At 41.1% G+C, this 24,158-nt stretch overlaps 2 protein-coding genes across 2 annotated transcripts; both read left to right on the forward strand.

Annotated features, from left to right (window-relative positions):
* Window positions 1-4,509: 4,509 nt before the first annotated feature.
* LOC115539848 (beta-1,3-galactosyltransferase 2-like) lies at window positions 4,510-7,677 on the forward strand. Its single transcript, XM_030350678.1, has 2 exons — window positions 4,510-4,596; window positions 5,693-7,677. The coding sequence occupies exons 1-2, from the start codon at window positions 4,562-4,564 to the stop codon at window positions 6,744-6,746; spliced, it is 1,089 nt and encodes a 362-aa protein (XP_030206538.1). The 5' UTR covers window positions 4,510-4,561; the 3' UTR covers window positions 6,747-7,677.
* A 909-nt stretch (window positions 7,678-8,586) lies between these two features.
* LOC115540638 (beta-1,3-galactosyltransferase 5-like) lies at window positions 8,587-10,827 on the forward strand. The gene has a single exon (XM_030352105.1). The coding sequence runs from the start codon at window positions 8,864-8,866 to the stop codon at window positions 9,896-9,898; it is 1,035 nt and encodes a 344-aa protein (XP_030207965.1). The 5' UTR covers window positions 8,587-8,863; the 3' UTR covers window positions 9,899-10,827.
* The last annotated feature ends 13,331 nt before the right edge of the window (window positions 10,828-24,158 follow it).

Genomic DNA, 24,158 nt, shown 5'->3' on the forward strand with positions numbered 1-24,158 from the left:
TTTGTATCTCCTTTGGAAATCAAGGTCCCAGAGTCTGGAGGAAGACAGGAGAGGCACAGAATCCACGTTGCCTGAAGTCCAGTGTAAAATTTCCACAGTCAGTAATGGTCTGGGGTGCCATGTCATCTGCTGCTGTTGGTCCACTGTGTTTCCTGAGGTCCAGGGTCAATGCAGCAGTCTACCAGGAAGTTTTAGAACACTTTATGCTGCCTGCCGCGGACCAACTTTATGGAGGTGACGATTTCATTTTCCAACATGACTTGGCACCTGCACACAGTGCCAAATCTACCAGTACCTGGTTTAAGGACCATGGTATCCCTCTTCTTGATTGGCCTGCAAACTCACCTGACCTTAACCCCATAGAAAACCTATGGGGTATTGTGAAGCGGAAGATGCGAGATGCCAGACCCAACAATGCTGAAGAGCTGAAGGCCACTATTAAAGCAACCTGGGCTCTCATAACACCTGAGGAGTGCAACAGACTGGTCGACTCCATGCCACGCCGTATTGCTGCAGCAATTCAGGCAAAAGGAGCTGCAACTAAGTATTGATTGCCATACATGCTGAAACTTTCCATGTTCATACTTTTCAGTTGGCCCACATTTCTAAAAAATCATTTTTTGTACTAGTCGTAACTAATATTCTAATTTTCTGAGATACTGAATTTGGGATTTTCAGTAATTGTCAGTACTAATCATCCAAATTAAAAGAAATAAACATTTCAAATATATCACTCTGTGTGTAATGAATTGACATAATATGTAAGTTTCACGTTCTGAATATAATTACTGAAATAAATCAACTTTTTCATGATATTCTAATAATTTGACCAGCACCTGTATATAAATATACAATTATTTAGTTAGCCTCTAATATTTAGACCATGTAGCTTTTATTCAATTATTGTTATAACAAGATCTGTAGCCTAATTGACCGTTGAAAATCCACTTCCACCAATTTGTAAGTGTGGTTCAGGTATACCAGAACATATTGAAATATTCACAATATAAAAACGATGTAAAAAATAAGGTTATGGGCCGAATCCGGTTATAATTCAAGCGTTTTTTAGCCGTTTTATGTTATTATTTTTTGCTGGGGAAGGAGGGGTGGGCAGCTGAAAGGAGTCGTAGACTAGTGAAACAAATGTTGTTCGGCCCGGCATTCGAGAGGGCCTAGCGCACGGCTCCGTTAACTTCTCGTGACCGAGGTTTTTCCTTTTACTTAACATGAATGACGTTTATGGTTTTTAGGCGCTGTGGTGACTTTTTATCACCCAAAGTGTTTTAGTAATGAAGGAATTTTTAGACTGGTTCAGCTGCTGCTTTATGACTCTCACGTTCCTCTGCTTGCGATCATTGCGATTCAGCATTTATTGATCAATTTATTCAAGGATCCAAAGACGAAGAACGGGTGCAGTACGGTATCATTTTTATTATATTGTTAATAGCCTTATAAACATTTCAACACTATGCCTTGGCTAGGCTCCCATGATGCGGAAGCATATCTCTCCTTGATGTTGCCCTGCGCCATTGAGCAGTTTACATAGGAATGAATGGGCGCCATTTTGGAATCCGGTGTCCATTCTATAATATGTCCATGCAGTAGCCCCAGGCCTCAGGTCTCTTTTCAGTTGTTAGGGTAACAACAGATAAGAATGTCGGAATTCCCCTACAATGTCGGAATTTAATGTCTGCCCTTGCTGTAACATCTCGCTCCAGTTTACTGGTTTAACAACAAATGACCATCAGCAGATCTTCGAAACCCATAGCAAACCTGAGGACGTAGCTTAAATCAAGTTAGATAATGAACTAATGATGAACCAAATTTTCATTCAGCGCTTCAAAAGAGTATAAAAGTCATCGTAGATGTTATATATATATATAGTCAGTGTGGTTTGAAAAACAACAACCGGTGAACCAAACTCCATTATCACTCAGGTATTACCTGCTTTTCAGGTTAAACACGTGAGTGCAAGTTTGGTGCAGTTGAGACAGTTGACATGGAGATGAAAGGTAATTTCTCACGAAACGAGGTGGAAAGGTCAGTATAGTATGGGTCGGCTTAGCTCAGGAGGTAGAGCAGTTGTATTTAACCGAAAGGTTGCTAGTTCGATCCCCAGCTCCTTCTAGCTGAGTGTTGATGTGTGCCTGAGCAAGACACTTAAACCTAACTGCTCCTGACGAGCTGGCTGTCGCCTTGCATGGTTGACTCTGCCGTCGGTGTGTCAATGTGTGTATTAACTGATGTAAGTCGCTATGGATAAAAGTGTCTTCTAAAGGCCCTAATTGTAATTGTATAGCTTACCGGTTACCTAACACATGACTTGCAATAAAATTGTGTTATAATATATATATTATATTATGTGTTATAATTAGTGATGTCAGTTATTAACGGCGTTAACGCAAAACCAATTTTAAGGGGGTTAATTTTTTTAAGTGACATTCCGTGTATTGTATGTGTTTTATTAAAACACATCCAATACCACGGAATGCCCAGCTGGCAAAATTTCGCAACCAAAAACAGTGGTTACCACCGATATATTACTCATAGACTACTGTTAGATTTAAACAGCAAAGATAGAGACACGTTAGAAGTCAACAACAACATAATTCATTGCAGCAATTAAAAATTCCAAAATTACATGCGCAGTTAAAATGTTCAGATCAATCGCCACGTCACAAGGCATATAATAAAATCAAATGATTCCATTGCTCTTGTGTGGGAGGTCTTGGTTGCGACGTTGACGGTTTGTTGAGGCTGTTGATTGATTGAGAAGTTGCGGGCGCACAGCTCAGGCTGTCGGACGGTGCTGCAAGGAACTATTATAAACGCAATATTGTTATCCCAAAGTAATCAGCCTGACAGCCCCGAAACGTTAACGGCCCACCCTGAATTCTCCCGACTATCCCGATTAACACACTGCCACCGTGTGTGTGTGTTTGTGTGTAGCGATATTGGATAGCCTGGTAATGTGTATAGGCCTACGTATGGTAGGAATATTCATACTGGTTTAAATAATAAATGTTATAGTATTTCCCATCTTTGCTGAGCAAGAGTTTTGTTCCAAAGTTCAGTGATTGAAACAAATAAAAGCCTGGGCTATTGAAGGTTTACGGTAGGCCTACCACTGTCATGCACCTACCCGATGTCAAGTGGACCGGGTTGAAGTCACTGCGAGTCTCTCTCTCTTATATCCCTCTTACCAAATATATTTTATTACTGTCCTTCTCAACACTCTCTGATCTCACAAAAAGGCTAGCAGCACGAAATCACGGGATATTTAGAATAGAAAATGTGCGATTAATCGCAAGTTAACTATGACATCAATGCAATTAATCGCGATTAAATATTTTAATCGCTTGACAGCACTAGTTATAATATATAATTTGAGTCTACTGCAAAAGAGAGACTACTGCAAAAGAGTGTGCTAATATTAACAATTAAACTATCTTTTTTGTTTATATCATTCTTCACGTAGGCCTAAGTGTTACCTAGACAGATTAATAGTTATACATGTTATTATCTATCAGGCATTGAACTCATACTTTATCTTTCCAGACGCATTTATGTGTTTGAGATGCAAACCCATCATAGGAGGCCTAATTTGAAGAGAACATTCAAGACGCTCCTCCTACTCTGTCTGATAAAGACTTCACTCATCTACCTGCTTACTGGAAACAACATCAAATTGCCAGAGATATTATCGAAAGATCTGATGTACAGCAGATACTTAGATGGCTCCAACCAGATTCATAAGCCATCCCTTTATTCGCTGGATCCAAGAACCACCTAGCTTTTCCAAGGAACTACCATTTCATCCTGGATGACAGAGAAGTGTGTAGGTCCAACACTCCTTTCCTGGTTCTGGTGGTTTCCGTGGCCCCCGGGAACAGCTAGCTTGGGATGCTATTCGGAAAACGTGGGGCACCGAGACCCTTGTTCAGGGGGAGCTGATCCAGACTGTCTTCCTCCTGGGTTTCCCCAGTGGAGGAAACATCACAGAGCTGCAGGAGCACGTCAGCATGGAGAACCTTCAGTACCACGACCTGATCCAGAGCGACTTCACAGACAGCTACAACAATCTGACTATAAAGACCATGGTGATTATGGACTGGCTGGCCACGCGGTGCCCACTGTTGTCTCCATCGTGTCCTCTTGAGGTGGAGACGCTGGTGTCTCCAACATGTCCTCTTGAGGAGGAGACGCTGGTGTCTCCTCCTCAAGTCCACTTAAAAAAAAGCATTTTCATAGTGTTCGACAAAGAACTTGAAAGTACACTCAATTACTACTTTAAGTATTCGCAATACTTTTTCTAAGGACTTATATTAATGCATAGTCTATTGTATGTAGTACACTACAGTATACGTGTAATACACTATAGTATACTACTTTTTCACCTGGGCGTGATTGGCACAGTGAAGCGTTAGTACGGCCCTGCGCCCCGCCTCCCTCCTTGACAGGTTAACGCGTCACATATAGGTCCACCTCCCGTGGCAGGTAGGGCCAGCAATGGGAAAGCGCGTTGAGTGCAATAGAGACGATTTGTAGGCTTACCTGAGAGATGAAGGACTCTCCGGGGGCGATGGAGTTGGCAGGGTAAGTAACGCGAACATATTACTACCGTTTCACTCGCAATAAAAAAAACTGGGATATTGTCACCCATATGCAAAGTCACCCGTTATTTTAATTAACTAGTTTACGCCATTGGCGATTATGAATTTCATACAAGCATTTCTGCAACGGTTACCTTTCAACTTAGATAATTTTCTATGGAAAACGGATTATAAAAATCAAGTAGGTCGATCCTATGTAAAAAATAAATATAAAGGCTGTTTTCTTCATTTTACCGGGATGTTATGAGTAGACACATAAACCACCCTGTCTCGTTGAAAGGTCATTATGGGTTTCGTGTGGCTTTGTAAAATGACCCATCCCGCTGGGTAGCCTATACCTTACCACCTTACCTTACCTCCTTACAACTAGGCTACAACTGAGTAATGTCCGGCGCTCGCATTTAATTGACGCGTCAATTAGGACTGAATGACTTGAAAATTATTTTGAATCCCTATCCTGTCCCGTCTTCGGTCGCATTGTTTTCATACATTCCTCTATGCTGTTGTCCATTTTCCATGCTGTCGATTCGGATATAATCAATATATTGTGTAGGAGCGGTCAGTAAATCAACACGCATTCATCCTTTCGTAGTGTCACAATGCGATCTTTTATTGCGTAACCGCAACAGCAAAATAAATTAACTCACCTGAAACAGAAAACTCGCTTAATCTCGTAATGTGGTTGAAAATCGTGTGCCCCTCCGCTCTCTAGCCAAAAACACCTGTGCTCAGGTGACGTCTACATATAGAGTTACCACCCCCTGACATCATCATTGCATCATCATCATCATAATCATTTCACGTCAACATGATCAATAGTATTTCATTATAAGTTACTCACATATAAAATAAATATGATAAATATAACATAGGTAAAACACATATCAGTGTAATGGCTTCAACATATTGTGTGTAATCATGCAGTCTCCTGTAGTGCTTTTATAACAATCAAAAATATTGTTAGCTTAAGTTTTACTATAACAATCAATAAGTGAAACCTAGACAGGGTAATTGTAGGCCTTATACATATCTGTCCATCAGGCACTAACTTGAATACATTGTCTTTCTCCCATATGCAGTGCAGTGATGAAGATTCACACCCATCAAAGGCCACCTATTTTAAGGTCAACATTCAAGGGGCTCCTCTTACTTTCTGTGATACTGATTTCAATCAGCTACCTGTCTGTATACAAAGACCATTTGTCCGATTATCTGCAGAGCAACACGTCTTTGAAACAAACAAACCCGATTTATAGAGCCCCTCTTCCTCTGGAGCATCCAAATCGAAGCTTCCTCCAGCACCACCTAGCTTTTCCGAGGAACTACCATTTCATCCTGGATGACACAGACGTGTGTAGGTCCAACACTCCTTTCCTGGTTCTCGTTGTTCCGGTGGCCCCCAGCAACAGGAAAGCTCGGGATGCTATTCGGAAAACGTGGGGCACTGAGACCCTTGTTCAGGGAGAGCTGATCCAGACTGTCTTCCTCCTGGGTCTCCCCAGTAGAGGAAACATCACAGAGCAGCAGGAGCACGTCAGCATGGAGAACCTTCAGTACCACGACCTGATCCAGAGCGACTTCATAGACAGTTACAACAATCTGACTATAAAGACCATGGTGATTATGGACTGGCTGGCCACACAATGCCCAAAGGTGTCCTATGCCATGAAGATTGACTCAGATATGTTCCTTAATGTGGAGAATCTGGTGAGCATGCTAAAGTCACCAGGCATCCCCAAGGAGTTATACCTGACAGGAATGCTGATGTGGAATAGGCCCGTTATTCGCGATCGTTCCTCTAAATGGTATGTTCCTAAGGAGATGTACCCTGACCCTCATTATCCAACCTACACCCTTGGCATGGGCTACCTCTTCTCCATTGATCTGACAAGCACGTTTGTGGAGGTCTCCAAAAGCATTGAACCCTTCAATATTGAAGATGCCTACATTGGAATGTGTATGAAAAAGTTGGGACTCAGTCCCACTCAGCCCCCACATCCAGACCAGTTTAGAGCTTACCTCGGTAAATACAATCGCTGTACCTTCTCTAAGATCATCACGTACATTCTCGGCTCTCCTCAACAGCTGGTGACTTTCTGGACAGACTTAAAAAAGCCTGGCCCACCATGTTAGCCCTTTTGCATACACTGTATATGCCCATTTCATGGATAACATGAAGTTGAATTGACAAAGAATTGCTCGATAATGTAACCCATTTGTGTTAATATTATTTTGGGAGTATTTATATTGTTATCGTTATTGAATTTCATTATTTTTTCAGTTGTGTTTTTAGTTGCTGACGAACATTGAAGCCCAAACTGAATTCCTCATCGCAGATATTGTGTGTGTCACCGTCTGTCTGAAGCAACCCAAATATATTAAATGTGTCTCAAACAAATCTATTCTAATTTTAAATTAGGCTATAATATACAACTAAATAGGCCATACAAGTGTGAGTATTGTTGGGTCATCAAATTAAGAGCATCTACAGTTAAAACACACCTTCAAGTGTGGTGCAGTAGTCCATCTTCGGAATGGGTTACGTTGTCGGAACATTGTAGTTCTAATGGACGTGGCAGGCCCACATCCATATCACCAACCCTCGCATAATGATGTAGCCTGACGTAGGACATAATATTTTTTAGTAAAACTTTATCCTGAGCCAAACTTTGAGTTTGTGTAGTAAGCCCACTGCTATGTCAATTATGAATTAATAACTCATATTTCCATTATCGAACTATGTGTTTATTGTGGTGGTTGTGGTTGGGCTAGACTCCCCAGTGGGTGGGACTGGAAAACCTTGAAATATATATATTTTTAGTGGACTTCAAAGGTTTTCTTGTAATATTATACCTACTACTTTGTATGTCAATAATGGTATCCATTGAGGCCTATGCCATCAGTGGAAGGAGTTTTTTTCTTGTCCTTTGGGGTGCTTCAGTTACAGAATGTCATACACATATTCCCTGAAAAGCCCCTTGAGACTAACCATGATTAAAAGCTTAAAAATACAATCGACTTATTATTAATAATTACTTATTATTATTTACTTGACTTGACTCATTTCCCCAGAATGACGTTATTTACAAGTGAAGAAAGGAAAAAGGTTTGTTGCCCAGTGTTTATTGAGTTGTTTAAAGAGACAGTACGTATTTATGGTTAAGGCTATCAAGCAAATGTGTTTGACATTATGAAAAAACGTCTTGTCTTGCTTTAACAAGCTTAAAATGTCTGAAGGTTTTGACTTAAAGAACTATTATGACTGTGTGGATTTGACCTAGGGTATTTATTGATTCAATATCTTAAAAGATAGATGTCTTGGGACAGATTTTTTTCAATTTAATAGGCAAGATGTAATTTAGTGAAAGTTTCAAATTGAAAATTGGTACATGTAGCTTTCACATAATATCAATTATAATTTGAATGAGCCACCCTCCAATACAGGCCAATACAGATAACTTGATGGATATGGCTGACTGGTGTTCCTAACTTGTTAACTTTTAAGAGTAACTCCTGCGTCTTTGTAGACTAGTGTTTTAGTTAATGATTAGAGCTGTTGGAATTCTCTTCATGCTAAGGAAAGGGGCTTCAACGCTTTCTTTCTCATCATCTTAACCATAGTTTACACTGAACCATCCTTTACGAAAGCAAAGGAGATGATGCAATCCGTGAGTGTGGTTAGTCAATACAAGCCATGTAGGCAGCTAGTATTTACAAATCAGCTGCGGTACACATTCTACAAAACTAATTACGTTCTGTGGGTTACGCATAATAAAGTCCAATAAATACTTCCATAATATACTATATTGTTGCATTATTTTAAGAGAGCTTTAAAGAAATCTGTGAAATTTGACCCGGCTCACGTACGATGCTCTTTTAAATACATGCAAATGAGGTCAACTGGTTTTTCCAAGCGATGTAGACACTGGGATGTCGACTACAGGGGCAAAAGTGTTTGCTAAAGGTTTATTACTCAAGAGGAAACACGAAGGACGTGTCGAGGAAGAAATTCGCAGATGGAGAGAATAAATTGATAGCTATCTGTGGTAAGGTGTACGGGGAAGTGGGCTGGGAGTCACATAGGGAGTGTCGTGTTGCATTCACGACAATGCACAAGGAAGTAATAAAGGATCAATCAGCTGACACATCCTGCAGTGCGTTGTGAAAAATGGTTCAGAAAAAGATTATGTTCTTGGCCTAATGTCCTAGATGTTATTTATTGATTGGAGTTGCTTTGAGCAGATGCATGTATGTTTTTGTTGACAAAAAAGTCCAGGACGCAAATATTGCTCCTGTTTCTTTCTGGTTCAACGGGGAACATAATGAAGTTGCAAGGGAGACACATTGCGTTGTGCGTTTTAGCACTGCTGCTCTTCTTTGTTGCGTTCTCCTTAAATGACAGGGAAGGGCAGAAATCAGACACACTTTCCGACCCAGAGCGGTACTATGTGCCCTACCCGCGTGACTACAAGTTCATCCTGGACGACGCCCACGCGTGTGATAAGGGGGCAGCGAGCCCTTTCCTGGTTCTGGTTGTGCCCGTCGCCCCCGGCAACAGGCTAGCCCGGGACATCATCCGGCAGACCTGGGGAAAGCAGTCTGTCGTTCAGGGTAAGCTGGTTCAGACCGTCTTCCTGCTGGGCCTCCCCACCGGAGCAGACGCCCAACAGCGGCAGGGCGAGCTCAGGGTGGAGAGCCGGCGGCACCGGGACCTGATCCAGAGCGACTTCCACGACCAGTACCGCAACCTGACCATCAAGACGATGATGATGCTGCGGTGGCTGGATTCACACTGCACCGGCGCCTCCTATGCCATGAAGATCGACTCAGACGTGTTCCTCAACATCCAGAATCTAGTCCGGTTGTTGATGGACCCAGCTACCCCCAGAGACAACTACATGACGGGGCTGGTGTGGTGGCACAGTCCCGTTATTAGAGACCCATCCAATAAGCTGCACATGCCGAGATGGATCATGGCCAAACCGGAGTACCCTCCCTACCCTCTAGGCATGGGGTATGTTCTGTCCCTTGATCTGCCTGGGAAGCTGCTGCAGGCGTCGGCTCACATCAGACCCATCTACATTGAAGACGTCTACTTGGGGATGTGTCTGAAGCACCTTGGCATCACGCCGACCGACCCACCGGACGAGTCCATGTTTATCATCAACCCCCTGTTTGCATTAGGTCGCTGCCGCCTTGCCACGGTCATTGCCGTGACCACAACAAGCGTCTCACAGATGCTCAGTTACTGGCTGAGGAGCCAAGGGTCACACGCTGGCTGCTGACTACTACAAACTAGTCAGCAGCAAATGGGTTGGCAAAATGTTCTGTTTGATCATATTTCCTTGTTTGATTATTTAATTGTTCGTCTTTTTACTACGGTTTACTTTGTAATACTTTGGATGATTTAATTCTAAGGGACAACGGATAAGGAAAACAATAAGAAAAATTGGAGTGGATCAGATAAATGAAATACTCTTGTGTCCGGTTGTGTTGGTGATGCATTGTGTGAAATCAACAGTCTCCACACACATTGTCCTATATTCTTATTGAAATCTTAAAGGAAAAGCATTTCGAAAGGGTGAACCAAGCCTTGGTAGATAATGGCGGTCTCTTGTGCATATTTACAGTTTTTCTCGATTGCATACAAACAAAAATGAATTCTGAAAACTTGAAGCCTATGTATCAACTACAAGAGTCCAGACTTCTAAACTCTAAGCAAAATTCCACTGTTTTCACATTTTTGCTAAACTCTAAGCACGAATCTCATCATTTAGCACACGTGGTTCACCTGGATGACACTGGCCTTCAAAACACAACAACTAATTACCATTAAGTCTAACTCACTCCTCACCTGTTCAAACTCAAGTGGCAAAACACTTCAATCATGTGTCAGAGCATAAAAGAGGACTCGGTGACCTGGGAGGTAGATATGGTCCTTTGGCCTGATCAGGATTGGCGGGGGGATACATACTGATTTACATCTAGATCTGTTTCACCTCATTTATAATCGTATTTATATTTTTTTTGTTGGCCTACGAAAAGCTTTTTATGCAGTCAGTTCAGCTGAATATTCTACCGTATTACAGTAAAAAAAAAATATATTTGCTTTGTTACCTTTTTGTACTTGTACTTGCACTGATTTCAGTGCAAAGACAGTCCAAACATTTTCTTACTGTAGTGTTTTTCATTTTACTTATGCAATTACTGTATTGTAATTTACCAAAATAGGTAACATTGGTGTTTTGTCAGAACAATGTTGCAGCATCAGCTATAGGTTTACATCATGCCGCTGGGATTGTGAGTTTAGCCCATTGGAGCTCATTGGATAGACAAATATGCATTGTATCCTATTCGATTGTGTAAATGCAAAATTTATATGATATATTCACAGTATAAAAAGCCAAAACATATGTAAGCAGTATTTTCAAGGAAGTGTTTTGAATTGATCACACCAGTGTTTAATTGATGCTCTCTAAGAGATATTCATTTCATAGCTGTGTTTACTGTTTGGTGGAAAAAAAAACAGTTTTGAGAAGAATTTGTGTAGTTTTGACAAAATGATTAACTTTTCTCAGGTTTGTGTTTAGAGTTTAGAGTAGAGAAATTGAGCTATAGTTTCAGAAAACGTGATTAAAAAAATGAGAAAAATTATAAACATAATCAAAATTCGATTTACAGAAAAAGAGAGCATCACTTGACTGGAACTCTAACTTACGAGCTGCAATTCACATCGATTTTTAACTTGATTTGTATCATACGTTCCTCACATATTCACTGGGGTTATGCAACCCTGCTTGTCGGCCCAAGAAGGCAACAACTGTGATAGAGTGGCGAAGTCACGCCCCTTCCGGTAGAGCCCATGGGACCTATGAGATCTAAAAATATGAATGGGTTTCAATGGAGAGAAAGTAATCATTTTCTGGTCCCAGTCTTTATATGCCCCGGATTACACATATGTTGTTTGTGGATTTAAATGATCTCCCCATCGGCATAACTGATACTCTCCACATGCCCCGACTTATAATGGTTTTCACCTCTTTTGATGCTTTTATCCTCCCCTTGGGAAAAAGCCGTGAAGTGGATCAGAGAGATCGCCATGTCTGTACCAGAGTCGTGGTGACGTATATCATTCGCGTCGAGAGCAGCTAAGAGCTGTAGTCCTCCCATGAAGACTCATTCACCAATAAACACGAAGAAAATTTTATTTAGAAAGAAAAGATAAGAATGAATATTTTGCATCATAAATCTTTGGCGTGAGCCCCATCACGGATCAAGGACGACGTGTGGACTTGGCATATCCTGCAAGGACTAGCAGGGGCGGAACCTTGCCTTAGACCGGTAGACTGGGGCAGACCTGGTGGTGGTGGTGTGGAAGAGGGAGCATCGAACGAAAAACCTTCTCGGCAATTCCTCATTCGCCCTCTCACGTCTGACAGGTTCGAAATTATACTGCTGTGGGCCATCATACATGTTATTTGTGGTTCTTGCCACCTGTTAAGGTGCGGCCACACCAGACGCGTATCTCGCGTACTTCGCGTATAAAATCGCCATTTTTTCCATAGGGAACCATTGGTTTACGCGCGTATTACGCGTTTCACGCGCATAAGCAACATTTTACGCGCGTAACGCGCGTATGAGGCGCGTATATTTACGCGCTATACGTGCTATACGCGCGTATATCGCGTACATTTCAAGAGTTCAGAAAATTTAACTTTTTTTTTTCATACGCATGACGATTAGCCGCGTTGCCCAATCAGCGTTGAGCTTGACCCGACGTCACTGGCAGGGAGTAGTGAGCTTGGACAGAAGCATACGGCCGACATCTTTCTTTATTCTGTGTGGAAATAGTAACATAGTTACGCCATTAAATGCTTTTATGGAAACATTTCTAGCGAGAAATGTGCATTTTACTTTCATAATGTTCGCTCGGTGAATGTGAAGGATGTTTGGTTTGATAGTTATGACGAAGAGGGAACGCTCCGTTCACTTGCATGGACAGAGTCTCTGGTTACTAAGCAACCTCAACGTCTTGGCGGACTATATATCTGCTGATCAACACTACGAATGCTGGAAACACACCAGACACACCATGTGAAGTTATTTAACCCGATTATTGTTATTTATATCCGAGATTATTTAATCTAACCCGATCTAAACTCTATCACCCAAACACGGCGGCGTTTGGGTTTCCTACCTCGGACTCCAGCGCAGCCACGGCCGACAACTTTCTTTATTCTGGGTGGAAATAGTAACATAGTTACGCCATTAAATGCGTTTATGGAAACATTTTTAGCAAGAAATGTGCATTTTACTTTTGTAATGATCGCTCTGTGAATGTGATGGATGTTTGTTTGATAGTTATGACGAAGAGGGAACGCTCCGTTCATTTGCATGGACATGGACTCATCTAGGCGAGTGACGTAGGCGCGTATGGCGCGTATGGCGCGTATGCGACCATTTTTGACACAAAATGGTCATGCAACATTTTACGCGCGTATCTCGCGTAAAAATTACGCGAGATACGCGTCTGGTGTGGCCGCACCCAGATGTTATAGTTGTATTACTAGGCTGAGGCTACCTTCCACCACGTCTCCCCAACGTGACGTCATCGCCGAATTGCGTTAGAAAACACCCGTTAATGCAACAAAAAAAAAAACACAACTTTACACTGTATTGCACGCACAGTAAGACGTGCAATGAATAAATTGGTGACCGGAATAAAGTAGCAATTTAATCAAGTGTGTAAGAGCATACAAAATCGACATTAAAGTGACCAACGTGATACAAATACAAAGAAAATAAATGTCTTTACGGGCTCAGACATTTTTGTTGAGAGCGTCATCACTGCACTCGGTCTACTCCCAGAATCCGGATGGCGGATGGGCCGTGCAGAGCGGGTGTCGATGGCATGCTGGCCCTGTCCGCCTACAGTCCTCATCCCGGGGCACGAAAATGTCCCCCCTATGTAATTGCATGTCGGAAACCTGGGTAAAGTAATTTCAGAGATCTGACCGCAGACAAGATCATCAAACATGGTGGAGGAGCAAGGTACGTTTTATTACTCTGTTTTCTGGGAATAATTGACAGAAGCAGAAACCAAAAACCAGCCGTTTTTTCGTTTTTTCGTTTTGTCCAAAAAAACGAAAATCAAAATTTAAGTTTGTTTATTCGTTTTTTGGTTCCTCTTACCAAAACGAGTTTACCACTCAATATCTGGTTTCCGCCGGTGGGCGGGTCCTCTTGTTGGCTAGCGTGCTTCATTGCCCTGTGTTCTTCATAATAAAAGTTTTTCCGTTTGATAATGTCGACAAAAATATTACTGTATTATAGACACTAGCAGACACAGAGGACCACACCACCCACAGTCAAGACTGACACGGCTTCAAATAACAATAATATTATTCATAATCATTTGAAAATGAGAACTTATGAAGTTATGATGACTTCAGTGCAGTTGATGTTTAGCCACAGTTAATACATGCAGAGCAGACCTGCGATCGCTGGCTGCTGATTTCCTCACAGCCTTAGAGCTATGAGGAATAGGCCTACAAGTGATCACAACACATTACTGACAGCTGAAAATTGCGCATTTGTTGACCTTTATCCATTTAAAGTAAACAAATTATTTTTTCTTGTTGAAAGATATTTTATATTGTTTTCATATTATTATTTACTGATGGTGTTTACAGAATGCGAGTGCGTGTTATATTGAAAGCGAGGCTGAGTGTGCCTATGAATATAGGCTACAGTGAGTTTTTTAAGGTGCTGTACAAGCAAATCATATTGTCTGCTCTGTACAGTGACAGGGAGTGTAAAGTAACCTACTTCATTCAATATCGAATAGGCTACTGTAGCCTACACTATGTACAAATGGTTTTGCTCATTGCAGTTGTGGCAGTCATTTTAACGTGTCAGCAGGCAAGCTTCACTCATTCCAGGATGCATTATGCGTTGTCCTATAGCCTACTTGGAACATGTTTTGGAATGGATCTATAGTAGCGTATAGAAATTTGCTCATAACAGGCCAGCTGGAATACAAAGCAAACTCTTTGTATTCCAGCTGTTTTTTTTGTGATGTTTTATGATGGTTCAATGTTGCGTTGGTAATGTGTTAGACAGCTTAGATGTTATGTTTTGTTAACCTGATTCCTATCCCACTCTGTTTAAGTAAAAGTGTGCTACTGCTGCAAAATCTCTTTGCTTTTGTTTTTTTCTTTTCTTTAATGTGTTTGGGAATGACTTTTAATGATGTTAACTAGATCTCATAAGTGGCCTAAACACATAGAAATTTGTATATACCCTATACCGTTTGACTATAAGACCTCTATAAGAATCTCTATTCATGTAGTCAGTCAATGATCAAACTAGTAGCATGAATATGAAATACAGTCCAAGCGGGTTAGGCAAGGCAATTTTATTTTATAGCCCGTTTTTACAAACAGTTTGTCTCAAAGGGCTTTACATAGCATGAGCATCATAACAACATCCTCTTCCCTTAAGCCCTCACATCGACTGAGTAAAAACTCCCAGGAAAATCAAGGGGAACAATTGCAGTTGGTTCAGACTGGGGGTGGAGCTGTGGAGAATATATGGAAACACAGAGAGACTGCGAGACGCCAAGGCCAAACTACAAGGTGCGAAAGGTGAGGGGGGGGGGGGTGGTCTGCCTCTCTGACCCATGGGGAGAGCTGGTTCCACAGTAAAGGAGCCCAGTAACTGAAGGCTTGACTTCCCAGTCTGTTTTTAGAGATAATGGGAGTCACTAACAGACCTGCATTCTGGGAGCCAATAAAAATCTTGGATAAGTCATAATAAAGGTAATGATTCATTATTGTGCATTTAAAGATGTATATTATTACATTGCAGCATTATTTGGGGATGACAATACAAGACTTCCATGAATGTGCATTTGAAGGAGTTTGCTTTGTATTCCAGCTGGCAAATTTCTATAGGCTACTATAGATCCATTTCAAAACACGTTCCAAGTAGGCTATAGGACAAAGCATTATACATCCTTGAATGAGTGAAGCTTGCCTGCTGACATGTTAAAATGACTGCCGGAACTGCCATGAGCAAAGAGCAAAACCATCTGTACATAGTGTAGGCTACAGTAGCCTATTCAATATTGAATGAAGTAGGTTACTGTACACTCTTTGTCACTGTAGTCAATATGATTTGCTTGTACAGCACCTTAAAAAACTCACTGTAGCCTATATTCATAGGCACACCCAGCCTCGCTTTCAATATAACACAAACTCGCATTCTGTAATCACTGTCAGTAAATAATAATATGAAAACAATATAAAATATCTTCCAGCAAGAAAAAAATATCTGTTCCCTTCTGTTACATAGATAGAACTTTATCAATCCCCTGCAGGAGAAATGTGTTAATGTTTGTCCCTATAAAACAATAATGGTAAAAAAAATATAATACAAAACATGACGGTAACTCTAAAGTCAAACCGTCCAATCTGAAGGCTTTACTTAACCACTCCCCCTACTCACTTCCACCAATGCAAAGCGAACAGAACTGAGTATGGGAGGGCGTAGCCCAACTAGTTTGTGACAGACCCAGAGGAACGCAACGCAAATTATATGTGAACATGTATTGAGGCTTTATTAAAATCCCGGACGATTTTGAAATTTCACCCGGACGCATTTGATTCCTACCCTTCCACTGTCAAATAGCGGCGCAAGTTGTGTGGCGTGTGAGCGTGTGCATGGGTTGAATTGCGTGCGTCTCACGGAGAGCCCTGCGCAATGTGCAGCTGTCAGAAATGTGTTGTAATCACTTGGATTCCTCATAGCTCTCAGGCTGTGAGGAAATCAGCAGCCCGCGATCTCAGCTCCTTTGATGTGAACGCGTACAGAGCGCATAGTTCAGAGCCGGACAATGATGTCGTAGTAAAGCCCTCAGGTCTATTCTGCATGTATTAACTGTGGATAAACATCAACTGCACTGAAGTCATCATAACTTCATAAGTTCTCATTGTCAAATGATTATGAACACTATTATTGTTATCTGAAGCCGTGTCAGTCTTGACTGTGGGTGGTGTGGTCGTGTCTGCTGGTGTCTATGATACAGTAATTTTTTTTTCGACATTATCAAACGGAAGAACTTTTATTATGAAGAGCACAGGTCAATGAAGCACGCTAGCCAACAAGAGGACCCGCCCACCGGCGGAAACCAGATATTGAGTGGTAAATTCGTTTCGCTCAGTAAGAACCAAAAAACGAATAAACGAACTGAAATATTGATTTTCGTTTTTTTGACAAAACGTAGAAACGAATAAACGAACTGAAATCTTGATTTTCGTTTTCTTGTCAAAACGAAAAAAAGAAAAAACGGCTTATTTTCTGGTTTCTGCTTGCGTCAATTATTCCTAGAAAACAGAGTAATAAAACGTACCTTGCTCATGGTGGCCTTTATCGCTAATGAATACAAATATTTACATGATCGAAAGAGTTTGTTAACGTTTTAACACACCATTTGACGTGTAATAACGCTCTGATATTGAATCAATAAACGGATCTGCGAGATGAAACTCGCTGACAAAGTAATTGTTTAAGTAAGTAATGCGTCTGAGTAGTGTAACAATCGGCTCTGGAATGTGACAAAAAAGGGAGTTCACAGAAACAACTTCTAAAATAAAAACCAGTACAAAACCAATAACATTTATGGACAATCGTTGTTGGTTGATCGTCAGATGGGAAGCAATGTGTATATGTGTTGAGCATACAGTGTTCGCGTGTTGAGGTTAAGTCAAGCGACAGGCAGCTCTGGCTTAAGGAATACTAATACAGAAGAACAAAGAGTAACACGACCCAACAGAGCAGCACATCAGAGCGAGAGAAAGATAAATAGACTGAAGCATTCTAGGTAGTGTGGGGGCCCTAGGCAGAGGATTGTTGACGGGGGGGGGGGGGGGGAGTGGAGCGATTGTTGACGGGGGGGTGGGGGGGTGGGGGGTGGGGGGTGGGGGGGGGGTCGGAACGATTTTTTTTTTTTTTTTTTTTTTTTTGGCTCTAGGGGCCCCCCCCCGTGGCCCGGGGCCCCCAAACAATTGCGGGGCCCCAGGCAGTTGCCTGGTATGCCTAATGGGATGCGGCGCCTCTGGACTGAAGCACGGGCGCACTGTATCACTAGACGACCCCGCCTCTCTCTGCCCATTGGCCAACCCATCAGGTCAGTTACGCAACAGACTGAGAGGGACAATACCTCAAGGAAATACAAACAGTAACCACAGCAAATTATTTTTTTGATTTTTTTCAGATAAACCGTTAATAAATGTTGACCCTTGGGACAATATTTTAACAATATTCTGGATATACCTCTGTATTCCAGCATCAATCTTAGCCATAGCAGTTCTGTCTGTCTGTCTGTCTGTCTGTCTGTCTGTCTGTCTGTCTGTCTGTCTGTCTGTCTGTCTGTCTGTCTGTCTGTCTGTCTGTCTGTCTGTCTGTCTGTCTCTCTCTCTTCTTTAGACAAACTTGAAAGTTAGAGTTATACCAACTTTACCAACTGTTAAACAACAAACTACGGAGTATGTTTTGGACATTGTCAAAGTCTAAAAAATTTTTTTAGAACAACAACATTTCTTAGTCCAAGCTTTAGGGGGGCTGAGCCCCTTTTAGGGGTGCTTCAGCACCCCTAAAAAGGTGCTAGCCTCGCCCATGACGTCTAATGTTGTGATTCAGATTCCCCCTTTTTGTCTTCATCTCTCGGGATTCTGGGAGTAGACCTCTGTGCTGTGATGACACTCTCAACAAAAATGGTTGCGTTCGTAAAGAGATTTATTTTCTTTGTATTTGTATCACATTGATCACTTTAATGTCGATTTTGTATGCTCTTACACACTTGATTAGATTGCAACTTTCATTCCGGTCACCAATTTATTCATTGCACGTCTTACTGTGTGTGCAATAAAGTGTGTGCAACAAACCCGTTAACCCCACTTAACCTAACAGAAACAAATTGACAAAAGGCAATGAACCCCTTTTTCCCAACCGACATCACGAATACCAAGACTCCCCGGGGGGTAGGAGTCGCCACAATATTTACAATCTTATAAACATGTCATTGTGCAGTGCATAAAAATTGAAACAACAGCAACAACATTGCTGATATATCTGAAGAGGCCGTGTCAAATAAAAATACGCATAACCTGTAAAAGCACCTGTGCGGCTCATAACACAGTTTGAACATGGAACTGTGTTGTGATACCTAGCGAAGACCCACGACGCGCAGGAATGTAGGTGAAACCCCTGAAAATTCCGTTAGGAAACCCCGTATTTTCCAAAGTGTCGAAATGCGCATGTGCACCGTAGTTGGCCCAGCCTCAGACAGAGTCTGACTTAAACCCGTGTTTTTTGCTAACAAAGATACTACAGTGAGCCCAACTCTTGACCCAAAACTCAACATTGTTGGTTGGACTAAATTGCATTGCACAGTTGACATGAATACTTCATGTTTTATATTCATTTTACTCAGAAATCATAATGAGACCAACAATTTTAAGTTTTCGTTTTTACAGTGCTGTATCAAACAATCAAAACAGTCAAGAGTTATCAGAGCATTCATTATTTATTTTGGCAAACGTTCAAAAAACATTTTCCTCGCAAAAATAAATGCGTCTCACAATTTAAATCACGTCGAACAAAGGCCTGTAACGTTTTTTTTTTAAAAAACAAAACAAGTAGCCTAACCATTGCAAATAATTTAAAGCTGCAAATAAAACGGCAGCAAATGAACTAAAAAAATGGCCGGGATTACTGCTGCGTCTTGCGGCGGTGAAAATAGCCGACACACTTGGTTGCTGCGGGTCTGCTTTCCCGAACTCACCGTTGTGTTTCAGGAGTATATGTTGCTGCATAGTACTTGTAGTACTCTTGTAGCTCAATTTCGCTTGGCATATTTGACATTTCACCTTATGATCTCCTATCAGGGATGCAAACAATTAATTGATTATCGATTAATTGTCGATCACTTATTATTTTTTATTATTATTATTGAATCGAGATTACTCGATTAAAATAAATTACTTGCAATTAATCGCGTTTTTAACCCGTAATTCCCCACCAGCCCACGTGAGGGCGCGCTTGACGCCAGACGTACTTGACGCACACGCGGGAACGCAAGCGAAGCAGGACAAGAAAAACGAAAAGCGGGACACTGACACGATGAAGAGGGCAAAACGGAGTGCAGAATGGAGCCACTTCAAGTTGGTTAATGACGACAAAGACGCCAAATGCACAATATGTGGAAGTATTTTAAAGTACAACTCCACGACTTCGTTGAATTACCACCTAAATGTGTCACATTCAGCTGTGCTACAAGCAGCGAGTGGTTCTCAATCTCAGCCTACAATCACCACAGCGTTGGGACGAAGGGTATGTCACTCCACAAAAGCAGAGGGCATTCCCCAGCGGATCGGTAACATGATTAGTACAGACCTGCTGCCGATAAATGTTGTTGACGGACAGGGATTTCGAGAGGTAATAAAGAACATCGAGCCAGGGTACAATATCCCCTCTAGAACAACCAGTACCTCCCGCGTGGAAGCAAGCTACGCGAGGAAGAAGGCAGAGTTGAAAATAGGGATGTTTTTGTTTTGTTTTACGAAGACACTATTATCAGGCAGCCTATATTTTAGGTTGACTAGAGCTACGACAGTTCAGTCCTGGTTTTTGTTACTAATGTTATTGTGATATTGTCCCATTTCCCAGTTTAAGGGGGATTATAAATGCTGCCAATAGTCCACATGTGACACCTTATTTACTTTATAATAGAATTTATTTTATTATGCTGCTAAGAGACAGTGTAATACTTAATTTTCATGTTAAATGTTCCAATGTAATATTTTGATTTTGGTTGATTTGGTTTGTTATGCTACCAAAATGAATAAATCTTTGATTAAGGAATATGATATGCATTTTTTCTTTATTATAAGGAAGATAGCATTTTATGTTACGTTTACTGTAGATAGAACCTATTCAGAAGGAAATTCAGCTTCTCAGAAGAATTGCCGCTTATCAAGTAATCGATCATCGATCGATAAGATGAAACAACTATCGATTAATGAATTACTCGATAATTTGCATCCCTATCTCCTATTTCTGTAAAGTATTTCAATACTTCGATGCGCTTTGCTCTAACTGCCATCTCTTAAGTTTTTGAATTCTGGCGTTGTGCACACACGGCACTGCACGCGCCGCACAGAAATTTGATACATTTCATTGGCTTTGTGCACGGCACGCGCCAGTGGTGCCATACAGAAAATGTATACATTTGCTTCAGAAAACTTGTCTGTGTGTGTATATGTAAACTTGAGTTTGCCTGTCCACCAACCGAGTTCATAACGAGGTGTACTCGAGTAATCGATCAAAGTGCTTGATAATAGATTAACGGGGATATTTTTTTTATCGCATATATATTAGTGGTGGGCTGTTATCGGCGTTAACGGCTGCGTTAACGCGAAACTTTTATCGCGCGATAAAAAAAAATATCGCCGTTAATCTATTTTCAAACACTTCCTTGTTCGGACCCATCACGTGACTGAACTAACCAATCAGAAGCTAGAATTTAGACTGAGGTAAACGTGAGGGAATCAGAGAGGCAGATTCAACAGAATATCCTCACTGTGTTAAATATGTAAACATGTATATATGTGATAATTGTGTAACATAAATATGTAAATGATTAACTGACTAAAAATTGTAAGTACATTTCTAGCAAATTAACTCCAATATAAATTATATTAATTTATTCTACAACTTTCAAATATTTAACTTCTAAACCTTACATTATTATGGATTATTACACAGCTCTTCTCAATGCTGAAGACTGCTGCATTCACTTGCATGGGCACTTCACAACTTCCGGCGGTGAATTATATAAATTAATATCATTAATAATTAATTAAAAAAAAATTAATTAATTAATCTATGCCCACCACTAATATATATATATATATATATATATATATATATATATATATATATATATATATATATATTAGAGCTGTCAAGCGATTAAAATATTTAATCGTGATTAATCGCATTAATGTCATAGTTAACTCTAATTAATCGCGATTAATCGCAAATCATTTTTCTATGCTAAATATCCCTTGATTTTTTTGTCCCATAATTCTTCTAATTTTAATTCTCTTATCAACATGGTGAAGTGCATCGGCTTGCCTTGTGCAAATGATTTTTTATTGATAACAACATTGGCATATACACTGATCAAAACAGGACGATACAAAAAAAGAGCCTATAGTGCAATTAAACGACTGCTTTGAACAAATGTCATTTGAACATAGCAGTCAGGCTACTGCTTCTTTGTTTTGAGCCAAAGAAAAAAAAAAAAAAGTTTTTTTTATTTATTTTTTTTATAAAATAATTGCGTTAATCGCGCGATAAAAAATTTAACGCCGTTAAATTTGGTTTGCGTTAACGCCGTTAATAACGCGTTTAACTGACAGCTCTAATATATATATATATATATATATATATATATATATATATATATATATATATATATATATATATATGTATATATTACATATTATAATATAGTTTTTTTCTCCCCCCGTTTTCGGCGCCCCCCGCGGATGACGGCGCTCCTAGCATTTGCCTATACTGCCTATGCCCAGGGCCGGCTCTGGCTCCTTATGGTTCAATGTTCACGCAACGCAAGGGGGGGGATTGTTCAGGGCTTGAACACACACAAGGAAGTGTTCTAGCAAGGCTGCAGCCTTCACTTTGGGAAACAGTGTTTGCATGGGGCGCTCGCGTTTGAGAAATTTTCAACTTTTCAGGCAGCGCCGGTGTGGGTGTCTGATTGACTCCAAGTAGGTCTATCTGCAGCCGGAGCCACTTGCCAAACACGCCCATTGCTCTGCCAGACACGCCCATTGCTCTGCCAGACACGCCCTTGCTCTGCCAAACACGCCCTTGCTCTGCCAAACACGCCCATAGCTCGTGCGCAATGCTACAGAATATAAGCCCGCCGCCCAGTCCCGTCCTGATACGTTGCAGTCACGTGACTACCACGTGGTCGACTACCACGTGTGACTACCACGTGTTCGGCAACAAGCGCGAATGGTTTTACTAGATAAATTCGATTAAACAATTCAATACAATACAAATATAAATGAAAAACAAGTGTTATCTAGCGATCCGTTATCTGTATTATGTTATTTCGTCTTTGGAAACATGAGCCGAATGTTTTTTGAAACCCACCCGGCAACGGACAACCCAATCAAATCAGTTGTCAAGTTGTCAACAACTGATGACGTAGGCCGGTACAAATTTGCCATGACACCACCACATAGAACGAGCAATGGGCGTGTTTTGCAATAGGCGTGTTTGGCAGAGCAATGGGCGTGTCTGGCAGAGCAATGGGCGTGTTTGGCAAGTGGCTCCGGCTGCAGATAGACCCTACTCCTGCCAGATCGACTCGGGGTCCTAGATGCGCAATAATGACGCACTTCCTGTAAACGCTGTCTTTTAAATGCGCATGCGCGTTTCATTCATTCCCATGTTATTCCCAAGTATTAATGATAATGATCTCCTTCTGTTTTCTAATCAATGAATAATAATCTAATGTATAAATTATTGTTGCCTATACCTGGGTTATATATAAAAGAAGAATCGGTTAACTCCATTCACTGAACGGGGCGATCCACTTTATTTCCAGCGCTCCCAACACAGAGTCAAAACAGCGACCCACACGCAGACACTTCCGTTCTCCTCCTTCAGAATAAGAGTCCCTAACAGGAAATGGGTTACATATGCATTCATCAGTGCTTTTAGACGTGTTTCCAATGGTTTTGTTTGTGCGAAAGAATGGGCTGCGTTCAATGAAATCAAAACCAAAACAGATTTAGCCTTCTTTTTAAGTCCATGATTCAGCCCCGTTTATAAACAACCCTTCCGGGTTCTGTCCGTTGGCTTGTGTCGATATGTCAAGTGTCGATACGTCATCTGTAAGCGCAGGACGGGGGACCCCGAGTCGATCTGGCAGCCGAGTCAATCCGGTACCCACACCGGACAAACCCTGCGTACTTGCGTCCGTCATTGCGTTGAGGGAACGTGTATGAGGTAGATTTATGTCTTTATTATGCAATCAAAAATAATAGGTTTGAGAGCAAAACTTTCCACACTGCAATCAAAAAATAGATTTGAGAGCAAAACTATCGACACTGCAATCAAAAATTTTTTTATTGCAAGATAAATTAATGTGATAAAAAATATATTAATGGGATCCAAAAGTTTTGTTTGCAAACCCAAAAGTTTTGTTTGCAAATCCAAAAGTTTTGTTTGCGAATCCAAAAGTTTTGTTTGCGAATCAAAAAGCTTTGTTTGCGAATCCTAAAGTTTTGCTTGCGAATCCAAAAGCTTTGCTTGCTGTTGAGCTGAATCTCGTGGGCGGGACCTACGCCGAAAGATGTAAGACACGTCTCTATTGGCCAGTCTCGATCGGAGTGACAGCTTGGCAACATCCGAAAAGCCGCTGCCCCCCGACCGCCTCCAGAAGCA

Source organism: Gadus morhua, chromosome 3 (genome assembly GCF_902167405.1).
Source record: "Gadus morhua chromosome 3, gadMor3.0, whole genome shotgun sequence".
Classification (NCBI taxonomy): Eukaryota; Metazoa; Chordata; class Actinopteri; order Gadiformes; family Gadidae; genus Gadus; species Gadus morhua.